Source organism: Aplidium turbinatum, chromosome 11 (assembly GCF_918807975.1).
Source record: "Aplidium turbinatum chromosome 11, kaAplTurb1.1, whole genome shotgun sequence".
NCBI lineage: Eukaryota > Metazoa > Chordata > Ascidiacea > Aplousobranchia > Polyclinidae > Aplidium > Aplidium turbinatum.
In genome coordinates, this window is record NC_137482.1 from 2,635,501 (window position 1) to 2,649,687 (window position 14,187).

Consider the following 14,187-nt stretch of genomic DNA (forward strand, 5'->3'; position numbering starts at 1 on the left):
GGCTTCTTCAGAAGAAGCCATATCAAGTCTTAGGTTGTTCTTCAGGTATTTACAGTTGAAATCCAACGAAATCGTCCTCATTGTTTTGGAGCGAGAATTGGGTTCTTATACAAGTCACGGCGCATGCTGGAAGAACCACTCTAAGGTTTCGACCAAGGTACCCCCAACACCAACGGGCTAATTGCCTATATGCAATGTGCCTATGGCGCTTATGTTCAGGAGCCCCATGAACTCCATACTGCTGCTTGTACTGCAGCCAGGCAATTTCTAACACATCCACATTGAGACAGGCTGCCTGAAACCCAGGGTGCTCTGTTATGCACTTTATTTCGCAGCCATACGTCTCCCGTCCTTCTCTTACTTTTTGGGCAATGCACTCTATTTCGGTGCAACACCTGCATTCCGCTACTGTTGGAAGGATGGCGCAGTTGTCGCACTTGCACCTGTAATTTTATAAAAAAAAAATCAAATTGCAATAGCCATACGGCATGCATATCACTTGTGTACTGTGGTGTTAAAATAAACACTGTTTTGATATCAGTGTAAGGAAGTTTTCTTAGAAAGGCACTAGATCTAAAGGTGGATGGGAAGAGGAAACGCGGTCGTCCAAGAAGTGAAACCTGGTGGGTAACGCAGTCTACTACCGGTAGGCCTACTTATAGAAATGCTTGGGATGATTACCGTAATGGTCGCATCGATGAAAAGGAATGTTTATAGAAGGCCACATGTTGTTATATAATAACTTCAAAGTAAATTGAGTAGCCTAATATTGCGCAATGCTACACAGCAAAAAAGTTATTGCCTTTCCCACAGTTTAAGCCATTTATAGGCCGCAGACAAATGTTTGTTTACAATTGGTATCTATATTGTGTAATGCTAATTAAATTTAGTGTGTAAAAATACAAACGCTGACAACATACCAGTTTAAGCTGTTCGTTCGAAGCTCAATATCCGAATCCATTGCTTCACATACTTCAATCTCCTCTTCTGAGCTGCTTGCCAAAGGCTCGAACATGTACGGTTGAACATGGTCGTGATCAGATTGCATCGGAAGATGTTCATTTCCAAAGTCACAAAATACTTCAGCCTCTTCATCAGAACCGCTGCTAAAATCTTGTAATGTCTCCATACCACGTTATTGAAACAAAATAACTTCACTTGCTGCTTGTCCGAATTACTTATTTCTGCAGTGCGATCTGACATCGATGCGAGAGAATTCCCGGTGAAACGTCATCGCTCAACAATCGCCTTTACGCAGTGACGCGTGTCGGATCGTCAACTATCAGAAAGTGAAAATAAAAGGCCCTCAAAGCACCCCAAATACAGCTCAAAAAAACTTTTTTTTTTCAGGCATTCTTATTGACCACGTATAAAATCAGAAAATCACTTTTGTAGAAAATTTTTTTTTTCATGTCCCTAGCCCTATAGACAGCGATAGACACGTGTTTCGCCCATGAGGCTGGGCTCATCAGTATCGCACCGTATTCTTGCCACTTGAGTAATCGACCGCCGCTTTACCAGTCAGTTTAACTCTTATCTTGTTAAACACGTGTCTACTACAGTTAAACACGTGTCTATCGCTGTCTATTCGATGCTACAATCGGCTGCCAAAATAACTTAAACGTCTAGTCGTGTTATTACTGTTATTATGTCACCATTAAAAAACTCATATTGATAAACTCAAAATATCAAATGGCCTAAGTCATGTCTGTGCATTCGGAAAATGGCTTAAATGATCCCAGCACATTATGGGATGCAAAATGAAGTGAATCAAAGTATACATGCTCATTGTACTTGTGTCGACATGCTATTTTCGTTTAACTGTACAATAAATATGATAAAAACAACCGTGTAGACAGTTTTTATCGATTATCTCAAAACAAGAAAAAATGAGTTACGCCATTATTTTATTAGTCTGACGATATCTACAATGAAAATAAATATCTGATCTAAACACTGAATTGAAAAACGAAATGCAAAATGAAACGGCAGAGCATAGGAGAAAGGCACATCACATGGCGTTTAAATTACACGAGGCAAAGACGCATCATATGACGCATCAAGAAAAGACGTTGAGTAAATAAGAAGCGCCTGAGGCAAACAACTGTGTATTGAGGCGAGGATTGCATGAATTTAAACGTCAAGTGTAATTTAAACGCCATGTGATATGCCTTTCTCCTATATGCTCTGCCGTTTCATTTTGCATTTCGTTTTTCAATTCAGTGTTTAGATCAGTTATTCATTTTCATTGTAGATATGATAATCAGTTATTTTTTTTTGTTTGTTTCTTGATAAGGGCTGACGTGTGTATGGCCGAAAACGTTTGTAGCTTATAGTTTATGTTCAATTTTAATGGATTATGTTAAATGCCGTGTGGTTGCTTGGTTGTATATGTTTATGGTTGAAGATGAAAATAAATGATGAAATGCCTATATTGAAATTGCTTAAACAAGATAAAACAAATGATAAATTTCACGTTCATAGCAGCACAATCTGTTGCAAAGTATAAAATGTGTCCCCCGGATATTTTGTATACTGTAGGCCAGGCATGTGCAACCTTTTTCACTGGAGGGCCAAATACAAAATTTTGAATGATAACGCGGGCCACAAGGTTTTTTCAGAAAAAATTAGTATCATAAAACTACTTTCCTTTGAAAGTAGTTTATGTAGTTAAGAAATAGATTTAATGCAATCCACGACACACTTGTGCGAAGTTTATTGAATAACTGTGAATAATTGTCGATGGAACATGAGGAAACTAAATTCAGTCAAGCGTATTTAATCACAGATTAATGTGATTTTCACTGTTGCAGATCTTTGCAAACTTTTGAGATATTTGCTTTCACAGAACTACAAGCAACTCGAAGTTGACTTTTCAAATGTTGGTCTAATAGTTGGCTTCTTTGCTTTCCTTTGCAGTATTTCATCTTAGAGAAAAACTGCTCGCAGTGGTATGTGCTTTCAAAAAGCGAAATCGTTATTAAGACATGGTCGACAAGATTCTGATGCTTCCCCTTAACATAGTTTTTATAAAAGTTCACCAAATCGTTTTCAACAGTAGACTATCTATAATGTAGCACCTACAACTCCATCAAGTATCAACTAAGGTAACGGTACTGTACATTGTATGGTAATCTCGCATTGCGAAATTATGCAACGTAGCATTCTTGCATCACAAAGCGCAAGATTTCTGTGCACAGCGTGCGAAAATTTCCATTGCTTTGATGTAAACTGCACCAAATAGAGATGGCTAGTATGAACATTTAACATTTTGCTGAGCACCACGCGGGCCGCACGGAACAACCTGGCGGCCGCAGTGCGGCCCGCGTGCCACTGGTTGCACATGTCTGTGTAGGCCTATATAGCCTAACTAGGCTTAAAGCGAATAGCAGAAGTTGTTATATTGGAAAATGTACAGTAGGTTACATAACCTTAAAAGAGCACCATTGCCCCCCATCCAGAGAACATTTGAGGGCAAGGAGGCGTCCACCCCCCGCTTCCGGCGCCCCTGCTGAAAACCTTTTATTTTTATTCCTTAAAGCTCAGTAACTGAGACTCCCATACTCAGCTGATAATACTCCTCAAATAGTCTCTTGTAGTAGAGATTAAAGAAAGCTTCAACCCGAGTGCCTGCAACTGACAAACAGGTCACACACTCACACTCAATAGTGTTAAGTTTCCGCTTTCCGTTGAAGCGTTGTGGTACGCATGACGTTACGTAATGCTTCCGGGCTGAAAGTTTACGAACTCTCACAATTATGCCTTGCGTGCTAATGCAAGCGCCGAGCATTGCTTTCGCGTTGCACGCTTGGTTGGTTGTTTAATGTGAACAGAATATCCTTCAGCCCAAGGTATTATGTGCAGTGTAGGCAAGTGGTTTACAAGCGCATAAGAACATAGAATTAACTTTACTGGTATTGCTAAAAACCGAATGAGGCTGTTCACCAGGCGTCGCACCCACGCACGCCAACCACATGCTAAAGCTTGATTCAGACTCGTTGGCTATTTTCGGAAACGAAGGACAAAGAGCAATGCCATACCATAGCATGTTCTTTCAGAACAAACTAGCTTAGTTTACATCTGGTAAACGTAGGCTATCATGTTATTTTACCAATATTGTTATTGCAAATAAAGTGTCTTGAAAGTTACTATAATAATTAAATCTAAGGCAGATCTATTAGAAAGCAGGTAGAATGTAGCGGTAGGCTACGTTTCACTTTAACCAGCAGGGTTCAACTTGTGTGAATCCACTGTTCAACATTGCGCAATCACCTAACCAGCAAATTAGTTATTTTTTCATTGGTTTAACGCATGCCGACCAAATTTAAGTCATAAATTTAAGTCATAGTACCAAATTTAAGTCATAAGTAGAGTAAACAACCGGAAACAGACATTGCCGTCGGCTGCAGCGTGGGTCAGGTGTACGTCGGAAGGCGTGCACCGATGCATAGCGCTCAAGTCCGCTTTCCCGCAATGCAGGATAAAGATATGAAAAAGTAACCGACGTTGAATTATAGCAAAAAAACAGTGATTTGCTGGCTTGTGTAATCATCATCGCCGTGTCGTGAAGTTGCTCAGTCCTTGCAGAGTGATTGCTGCAAAGTGCAACGTCATGTTTTTGAGATGGCATTGGAAACGTCAGAGCAAGGTCATCTGCGTTTCATGTTGTTATTGGCCCTTGACTGAACGTAAACGCTTTTCTGTTCAATCAACTTTTGGCTGCAATGTTGGCAGTGTGAATAACACGTATTTAGTACTGTACAATATAATATATACAGACTTTTATGTTATTGCAATGACAGCATATTTAGTTAAATGTTGGATTGTTGGTCATATTTAGATAAGGTTACTGTTACGCGAAGAAAATACTTAGTTGATTGTTTGGTACTGTTAAGATGTTTGGATAACATTTTTTTTTGACTTTCCTGAAACAACCAAAGTTAGCAAGAAAAGAAATCTACTCTTCGTATGCACCTTGAGCTATGAAGACACAACTGCATGCTCTTGAGTGGTGTCGAACCGGCGCCCTTTTGAACATCGTACTAGGGTTTACACCAGAAGGCAATTTTTTTTATTGTAACTACCAAACGCTCACTCTCCATTAAGTCTTAGCAAAGGAGAGTTTGTTTGGTGTGTAAATTTAATCGTCTATCAAACTGTGCATTTTGTTTAACCAAAAAATATTATGAAAACGTTGTCAGAGATGGTTAAAAAGCAGTGGCGCCGCCAGACCTTCAACATTGGGGGGGCAAAATATTGACAGTGCAAGACAGTAGCATAGTAAAAAATTTTGCAAGAGGGGTGTTGACAGCCGGCGGGCGAAGCCCGATGACGTGTTCGCCGAAGGCGACACTTAGCGGCGGGGGGTCTGGGGGGCCTCCCCCAGAAAATTTTGAAAAATTACTTTCAGTTTGGTGCATTTTGAGAGCATTTTCAACAAAATTGTGGGTATGAATATTTCTGTAAAATGGTGCTGTCCGGTGGCATAGCAAAAGGATAAGATCATGTTTTCTTCGGCATTTTTCGGAAATAAAGCTAAGTCTCTATGTTTTCTTGTTGCTAATTCCAGACTGAGATATTTGAATGTTTGGTATTGGCAAAACTCGCTCTTTTAATGCAGTTTCGTTTAAAATTAGGCAAACTTTGTTTTTGAGACATAGGTTGATTGCTTTTTTTTGCGAGATTATTACAGTTTTATTATTTATCAATTTTCTCCTTGGTTGATTCAAAAAACGATCTTATTCAGGTAAGTAACTAGCTTTTATGCTCTGAAGTCAACCCAAAGTTTAGAATATGTAACGTGTCATAGAGGTCATACATCTTGATGAGTGTCAAACAAAAAGCTTTGAGACAATGAAGTTACTTTAGGCTATTTCTGATATATTCAAGTTTCGTATAACGAATAGCTGTTTAGATGTTAATCTAGATCGAACAAGCGATCTCAGCAGTGAGCAGTTGCAGATGGCTTGCATCCTTGCACAGTTTGACGAGAAATTACATCATAGGCTAAAACTTTTCTTGTAAACAATGTATTAACATCCGTAAATTCAATTTGAAAGGTTGAAACCCCTGAACCCCCCTCTCTTGGCTACGCCACTGGTGCAAGACATGCAAGACAGTGGTATATTATTTAATTTCTCTTGTTTTCTACCAGGGCTGGAAAAACTGTTTAGCTTCCCGGGAATCTGTTTTTTAGAGGAAAAATTTCCCGCGGCTTACAATCACGATAATGAGAACCTTATATTTCACTGATCTCCGGAGCTGACGTAAACCTTCAAAGTCATGTCGACATATTCTTGATGCCCCCCTTATCGAAAATTGTTCTTTGTATTACCGCTTTGAAGGAGGATTACGACTATGAACAAAAGAATAAATTTTAAACTTCATTTTGAATTGAAAAGACATGACGTAATGTCTTCCAACCTTAGTTAGGCTATATATTTTTTCATTACGTAACGTCTTGTAGGAATAAATTGAAAATCAATATGACCACTCAAAATGAAAGCAATGGGACTACGAATCCTCACTAAACCAATCAATCAATGGTCTTGTTGCATTGAAGATGACAACCTTATATTTTACTGATCTCCGGAGCTGACGTAAACCTTAAGGCATAGATCTGTTGACTCAATGCAAACCCTTTGAAGGTTGGGGGGGGGGCTGTCAATTCAACTTTTTTGTATCAACAGTTGTATCTCTAAAACCACTGAGGCTGCGACTACGGGATTTCTTGACTTTTTCTAACTTTTATTCACCTCTATTGAGCTGAAATTTTGAGCAAATAAAGGTTATAAATTGAAAGATATAAGGCATTTCTCAGCACATCCTCTGAAATATTTCATATTCTATTGTGAAACATTTTCCCACCAGCTGGATGAAAGTAATTAATTTGGTCCATGTCTCGTTAATCCTAACTGTTTCACAGCGTGAAGGGCATTGGCTGTATGTAAAACAATGTAAAAAAATTAATCACAACATTACTATGCACGTTCTTCATTACTCTACCAAAAAATAACGTGTAAACTCACGCTACAAATTACACTCATAAGTGACCTCGACATTTCAACGTATATGAGCAGTTCTAAAACTCACATAGTTTTAATTTTCGGATATGCTCAGCGTGAATAATTTTACAAAGTGAATCCCAAATTTTGAAACCGTGCCAAAATAACAGAGATATCACTCTTAAACCATAAGAAGAATTGACAGCCCCCCCCCAAACTGAGCAAGACTCCAGGAGCCCAACCTTCTAAGGGTTAAAAGTCATGTCGACTTATTCTTGATGCCCCCCTTATCGAAAATGGTTCTTTGTAGTACCGCTTTGAAGGAGGATTACGACTATGAACAAAAGAATAAGTTTTAAACTTCATATTTGTATTGAAAATACATGACGTAATGTCTTCCAACCTTATCACATTTTTTTCATTACGTAATATTTACCACCACCAAACCACTTTTGACGATCGAATTTGTTAATTTATTATTCGGTAAAATGTTTAGATGATCTCACGTCATTACGCCGATTTGAGATATAATTTCATTCATGACGTCGTATGGATGAAAAACTTTTACAAGTTTTATACTCTGCTGAGATTAAAGAAGAAACATAAATGATAAATATTGGAGAAATTGAGTCTCCTTTACAACTTAAGAATCGAACAACTCAAAACTGCTGAAACAAACGTTTTGTTTAAGTGAAAGAATCACTGCAAGCAACCAATGCCAAAATGCGCGCGGAAGAAGTCATGGGAGTGTGAGGTATCAAAAATTTAACAGGTTGTTATTTTTCTACATCAATGTGACGTTAGTTAAACATTTAAAAAGTCTATATCTTTGCTTCTGTAGAAAATCTTTTCATCTACTGTACACTTTAGTCATCAAGGTTTTCCATACTTTTTTTTAAAGAGAGAGCTTTTACCTCCCCCCCCCCCCCCCTTGCAACTTGAGTTGACTTACTTGAGGTTGGGATCCAAATATTAAAAAAATAATATTAATATGTATTAAAAAAAAAAAAATTAAAAAGATGATGCCCAAAACATTGGGGGGGCAGCTGCCCCGCCTGCCCCCCCCCTGCCGGCAAAAAGTGACTAATTTGGATGTCACGAGCTATTTTATACTAATTTTAAAAAGGAAAGGGAGTTTGTAGCACTGCAGATGAAAGCAATAGCATGTAGTTTACAAAATACTTGATAAGTTAATTTGTACTTTATTGATTGGGGTTATTTGGGGGTTATCTGTATTAGTGTTGCAGAACATAAGCGAATGTGTGTTGTCTTTAGCTCGCCTGGGTAGCAGTGCGATTGGTGCAATGGATTGGGTTATATTTGCTAGGGATTATGCGTATGCTTTCGGTCAAGCGTTGCTGGTTCGCTTCCCATTGGAGGCAAGATGGGACAGAATTATGGAATTTTTTGGAAATGACGAATATTGGATGCTAACAGCAGGTTAGTTTATTTTTTTTGTCGATTAATTTGTTAATTGACTCAATCAAGTATGAAAATTAAACCTATGCCAGCCTACTAAAAAAAGTAAAAAAAAGTTATAAGTTCCACTTTCTCTCTGCTTTCTTAATTATCGTTTATCACCATTTCCTGTGGTTTCCAAGTTTTTTTTAGACGTGGTTGTTTCCTTTTCTCATCCTTCTTCAAATCTAAAAATAAAAATTGTTCTCCGGAACGACCTTGCCTATTGCGTTCTTCATATTTTCTTTTCGTGCTTTTTTCGACACATGATTCAAGTAGTCGATTTAATTCTTTGAAATTCTTAATTAATTTGAAATTCTTCTGTTGCATTTTTCCCAACTGAAATTCTTCTGGGAAAAATACAACAGAAGAATTTCAAATTGGACTTTGTCTCACTTTTATGCATGTACTCATACAATTAACATGTACTCTAAAAGGTCGTCGTTTATATTATAGTGTTTACATTTTTCTTAAATTTTTGATGCTTTTGTATCTGCTTTACGCGGATCCCCGATTGACTTTACGTTGATACGGGTTTAAAGTAATCGCCCCTTTTTTTTAATAAAATGTAGACTAATCAGTATTTTGTTTAATACAGGAACTTGTTTCTCATTAATTATATCGTTTCTGCTCGTGAATATTTTCTACATTTCCTTGGATGTGACTGGAAAGCCACAATTTTTCATGAAATATAAAATCCAAAAAGACAAGAACATGCCGGTACCACACATTTCTACACGTTTTCAGCTTTGTTGATGTATAAATCAGTTTTCAAAATGCTTACCAAAATCTACATGTACCCTCAGTAGCTTTAGAGCACTTTTGGATTTTATGTAAGATTAGATTTGGTCTAGGAAGCACTTTTTAATTTTTGGGGCCCGAAGTCTTTCTGGAGGCCCGGAAAATTAAAGAAACTTTTGGTATGTTTTTGTTGTAATGCATTTGTTTAACGGTATCTTGTTTTGGAAGCCTGGCAATGTTATTGATGCCGTGCCCATAGTAGCCTCTCAACGGGCCGGTGTAGGCTACTAGTACCCTATACTCGAAAACGTTCACAGTAATTAGTTTAATTTAGCGGGTAGGTTTGTTAATGTCATGTATAGGCCACTGAGAGCATAAATTATCTAAATTGATACATAATTATATTACTGAATGACATAACCTATTCTACAGGTGAATGTGTCAAGGTACATCCATTGTGTCAAAGTTGCGCTCTTCAACAAAGCAATGACGTGTACAGCTGTTTTCCTGTTGTTCCCAGTGATGTCGTGGCGTGGAATGGGATGGGAAAGGCCACTGCCTTCAATTCCAAAATTTATCTTGGATTATTTCATCTGCATTGTTTTTAATGAATTCATCTTCTACTATGGACACAGGTGTGTATGTGCAATGTTGTTTATTCAGATGAAGCTGTGCTGTAGTAATATAGCCACACGTTTAACAAGACAGTTATTTGCTTAGATTAATATTATATCTACCTAACTGAACCATTCATCGGTTCGTTTTATTCACTCATGTATACGTGTAGCTAATTGTGCAATAGTGACCTATTTGTGACGTAATTGAATGCAATAATACATCATAAAATGGTCACTATTACACAATTGCGCATGACACAGTAACACACAAAAAATGTTACAACTAAAGCTTACCTTTGAAACTGCACGTACTTTGCAATATTGTCAAATTCGTTCTAGTATTTAGATTGAAATAAAGGAATCTTAGGTCTATGGTTGCCGCACTATCACTACTGGCTAAAGTTTGACCGTGTGCAGTAATCAGATTGAACAGTTAAACACCAGTGCATATCATTTTTGAATACGAATGCTTTCCTGACGTAATGATCGTCAACGTTATCAATTTATTTTTAGAACTATGCATTCACCATTGCTTTACAAGCACATCCATAAGATGCACCATGAATGGATTGCCCCAGTCAGTTGGGCTGCTATATACAATCATCCTATTGACCACATTGTAAGTAAATATTTTTTATCATTATGATAACGTCGTTAAAACTTAATTCGCTTGTAAATCTCCGGTTTAGTTTATCGTTTGAATCACTGCCACATTTGAAAATTGCAAGAAAATGAATTGTTCCGCCTTGATGACTCAATAATTAACTCTCGATGATGCCAAGGAAGAAAATGGTAAGATTAAGTAACGGACACCTATGAATCCAGAAGAGGGAGGCGTTTGGAGCAATCACTCTCCTCCTCTAAAACAAGGAAAAGTATCTTTATTCACGATGAATTTGCAAGGTCAGATTAATGTGGACTTACAGATCATTGTGTTTTTCTTGAAATCTCCCTCCCCACTCTAAGACTACTTGCTGGATGCGTCCTTAACAGACGCTGAGCTTTGATCCATATTTTGGCGTGTCCAATTAAGCAGGCAGTTTGTGGACAATTCTCTGTTCATTGACGATTGGAGAATTGAATAATTTGCAGACAACAAAGCGGCAAGTAGCCTATTGTCATTCTTGATAACCGGGCTCAAAGTTGTACAAGATCTTAGAGTAGGGAAGGCGGTCGCTCATTCACTACAAAAAAATATCCCAAATTTGAACAAAAAGTAGAAAGTTATTTGAATAAAAAAAAAATAATGGCTGCGTCTTTAAAGTTATTGTTTCAAATTTAAAATTAAGGCAACTTTTGCTGGCACCTCTAAATTGTTTTCTGTTTAGATATCTCATATTCTTCCTCTGCTGGCACCCCCAATCCTTCTTGGGTCGCATATGCTCACCACTTGGGTTTGGCTTATCATATTTCAAATAGAAGCCGCAATGCATCACAGCAACTATCACTTCCCGTTCTTCTCATCTCCACAGTTTCATGATTATCATCACCTGAAGTAAGTGATATTGAGATTTGAAGTTATTGAAGAATTTATGGTTTTTATTACTTTGCTGGTACTATTATTTAATGCATCAGTAATCTGAGTAAACAGAATAATCTTAATGATATTACAAATTTACAACCCGAAAAAATTAATTTCCAAAGAAAAGCCACAACCTTACAGAAGACGAAAAACTATAATAAATAATTAGCGTGATTTAATATTTCTGCTTCTCTACAGAAGCACTTTTATTTTTTGGTGACCATTTTGTGTCAATTGGTCAATTTTTAAACAAGTACCTCCTCAAAGGTGCAACACACTTTAAGTAAAAATGATGGAAAACAATATTGGTTGTAAAAATTAAACACGTCTCGACTTGTGGACAACCATAGAAACAAACAAGTGGTTTTTGTTTAAGTTTTTATCAATCATGGACTGACATTTGCAGCCGTCACCGTTTGAGATAGACACAGAAAGCCACTTTATCTGGTCCAGATCTGGTCAGATCCGTACCCGATCTGGTAAAGATCTGGACTAGATGAAAGGGTTGTCTGAGGATCTAGTTTTCGAGTATGACTAAACAAAACCATGGTTAGTGCTAAAATATACTGTAGAATTACGTTAAAGTGAGTTTACGAGTTAAATTATCGTTGAATTTGCGTAAAAAGTTATCTGAAATACATTTGCTGGAACTCTCGCACACTTTTTAACTTTTAACCCAATTAGTTTCCATACCACAGCTGTATGTTAAAATTTTAAATTATCGTATTCATGCTTGATGCTCATACAGGTTTACGGAGAACTATGGATCACTTGGTTGGCTGGATTCCTTTCACAAGACGAACCTAACTTACATCAAATCGATACAGTCGAAACGAAGCATCTTGTTTTTTGATTCGGTTCCAGTTTGTCAGAAGTTTCCGAGCAAGAATCCAAAGGAACAATGAGCTTGAAGCGACCAATTTGTACTGCAGCCATGGTTTACGAAAATAGACGACCTAAACACCGTGCACAAGCTTTTAAAACTGAAGGCACGGTGTCTAGGCCATCTATTTTTGTAGGCCACGTCCACAGCCCTTTCGAAACCATTTCAAAATTCTGAAACAGTTTGTCTCGTATCGACCCAAAATGTTTTGCCTCTGTTTCGAATTTAGCTTCTTATTGAAATGTTTAACTTTTGTTTCGCTGTCAACTCAAAACTGGATAAAACATGCGAGAATTTTGAAACACAAAAATCTATTTGTCACGTTCCCTCAAGAATTAGCAGTTGTTCCGGCTTATGAGTAGGCTATAGGCCTATAAATAAAAAATTCAAATGAAACAAAATTTTGTTTTTATAGACAGCTTTTTTGGTATGGCTTCCTTTTGATTTTTTTTTCTTGTGTAAACGTTTGTTTCGTTTATGTTCAATCCGTTTTGTCATTGCTTGAAAGTTCGTGTCATGACTAAAATTCAATTTGGACAACCTTAATTAGCATCAAATGCGGAACGCATTCCACTCATTACTTTTCAGTCTTTTTGCCAAGCTCTTTTTGTACAAACTATTAGACCCAGCTGCACCATGAGAGCAGACCATGCTTTTAACGCCATTGGCTTCTGTTGTGCATTTCATGCTCATCTTTCATTGTCGTATTGCATAGCAGCTTTGTCCTGGTGCAACGTTACTTTTACTAAGTTTAGTTTATATAAATTGAACAGTGTAAAATCATAATATACTCAGTGGGTGTATGCATGGTTAGGGTGATCCTTACTTGCAAACTTTTGAATTTTTAAACTGGCGTCCTCTAAAATAGTTCCACGTGATGTATGTCACAATCAATGTGCGAGGTCTCGCGACGGGCTGCTTTGTATCTTGACCGAACGTGCTGCTTTGATTGTGGAGTTCTTATGCTATATGTTATTATCGGTTACCGTCCGGTAGTAACCTCTGATTACGAAATTTTTATCATGTGACGTATTTCTAGAACATTTTACCCTACGTGCAAATCTGGAAGCTTCTTTAACTTGCTTGTTTACGTGTAGTGCAACTGACAGAACAATGAGTTCTTATGATGTAACATTACGTAACCTTCTCGATGTTACAAGACTGAACAACCTGCTATAAATAGTGGTGTAATTTGCATTATGTTTATTATGAGAGTTGTGTTATGAGTTGCAGATTGTTGTTGTTGTTGTGGTAGTGGGTAATAGATGCAGAGAGTCTTGTTGCTTGAAAGTTGAAGTAATTGAATGCAAGTAGATAAGAATTGGTGCTGATATAAATTGTGTTTGAAATTAGAGTTATTTGAGAAGCCGTTCGTAAAAGTCTTTCAAGAATTTTCATTATCATTTCACCAGTAGAACTATTCGACATTTCATTGACTGCCTTTCGGTAATATCCCATTAAACTACGTCACTGAACCTTTCCAAGTCTCTTTCCTGGTAAGAGGTAGAAAGAAATCGTGACAATGTTAAAAACTTTTTGTAAAATATTTTTTGTTTTGAACAACAATTAAAGTATGCTCAAGGACCTTCAAGTTTTTCTTCCAAACAATCTAACTTAAGTTTCCTTTTCAAGGCCACAAGCGTGTTAAAACGTCCACGGTGACGTAAAATGCTGTCCTAATGGCTTCAGGATCAAAAATGTTGCTCTATAGCTTCTTTTGATCCCACAACTTTTCTCTGCGGCGTTGATGTATTTTTAAATTTGACTTATTACAGCAGTAGCTAAAGCTAATTTTGTTCGCACCTCGAAAATATTTTATTCTTCTACGGCTGTGGCACTCAGCCACGTAAAACTAATGGGCATACCGTGATTGTTGTTTAAAACAAAAATTATTTTACATAAAGTGTTTTTTACATTAAGTGGAACCAATGTAGCCTAAGGAGCGCCCGTACAATTAAATAC

General features: G+C 37.4%; 2 protein-coding genes across 2 annotated transcripts; one reads left to right on the top strand and one right to left on the bottom strand.

Moving 5' to 3' along the window:
* Positions 1-49: 49 nt before the first annotated feature.
* Positions 50-1,397, bottom strand: LOC145779594 (uncharacterized). The gene is made up of 2 exons (XM_082591222.1): positions 921-1,397; positions 50-443 (listed from the first exon to the last, which is right to left on the bottom strand). The coding sequence occupies exons 1-2, from the start codon at positions 1,127-1,129 to the stop codon at positions 50-52; spliced, it is 603 nt and encodes a 200-aa protein (XP_082447348.1). The 5' UTR covers positions 1,130-1,397.
* A 6,906-nt stretch (positions 1,398-8,303) lies between these two features.
* Positions 8,304-14,073, top strand: LOC145779882 (fatty acid hydroxylase domain-containing protein 2-like). Its single transcript, XM_082591553.1, has 6 exons — positions 8,304-8,444; positions 9,061-9,182; positions 9,636-9,838; positions 10,334-10,439; positions 11,149-11,315; positions 12,091-14,073. Exons 1-6 carry the CDS (start codon positions 8,309-8,311, stop codon positions 12,245-12,247), a joined length of 891 nt encoding a protein of 296 aa, XP_082447679.1. The 5' UTR covers positions 8,304-8,308; the 3' UTR covers positions 12,248-14,073.
* The last annotated feature ends 114 nt before the right edge of the window (positions 14,074-14,187 follow it).

Coding starts and splice junctions, on each gene's coding strand:
- LOC145779594 (XM_082591222.1), bottom strand. CDS start 1,129: ATGGAGACATTACAAGATTTTAGCAGCGGTTCTGATGAAGAGGCTGAA. Junction 444..920: donor CGAACGAACAGCTTAAACTG/GTATGTTGTCAG, acceptor ATAAAATTACAG/GTGCAAGTGCGACAACTGCG.
- LOC145779882 (XM_082591553.1), top strand. CDS start 8,309: ATGGATTGGGTTATATTTGCTAGGGATTATGCGTATGCTTTCGGTCAA. Junction 8,445..9,060: donor ATATTGGATGCTAACAGCAG/GTTAGTTTATTT, acceptor TGTTTAATACAG/GAACTTGTTTCTCATTAATT. Junction 11,316..12,090: donor CATGATTATCATCACCTGAA/GTAAGTGATATT, acceptor ATGCTCATACAG/GTTTACGGAGAACTATGGAT.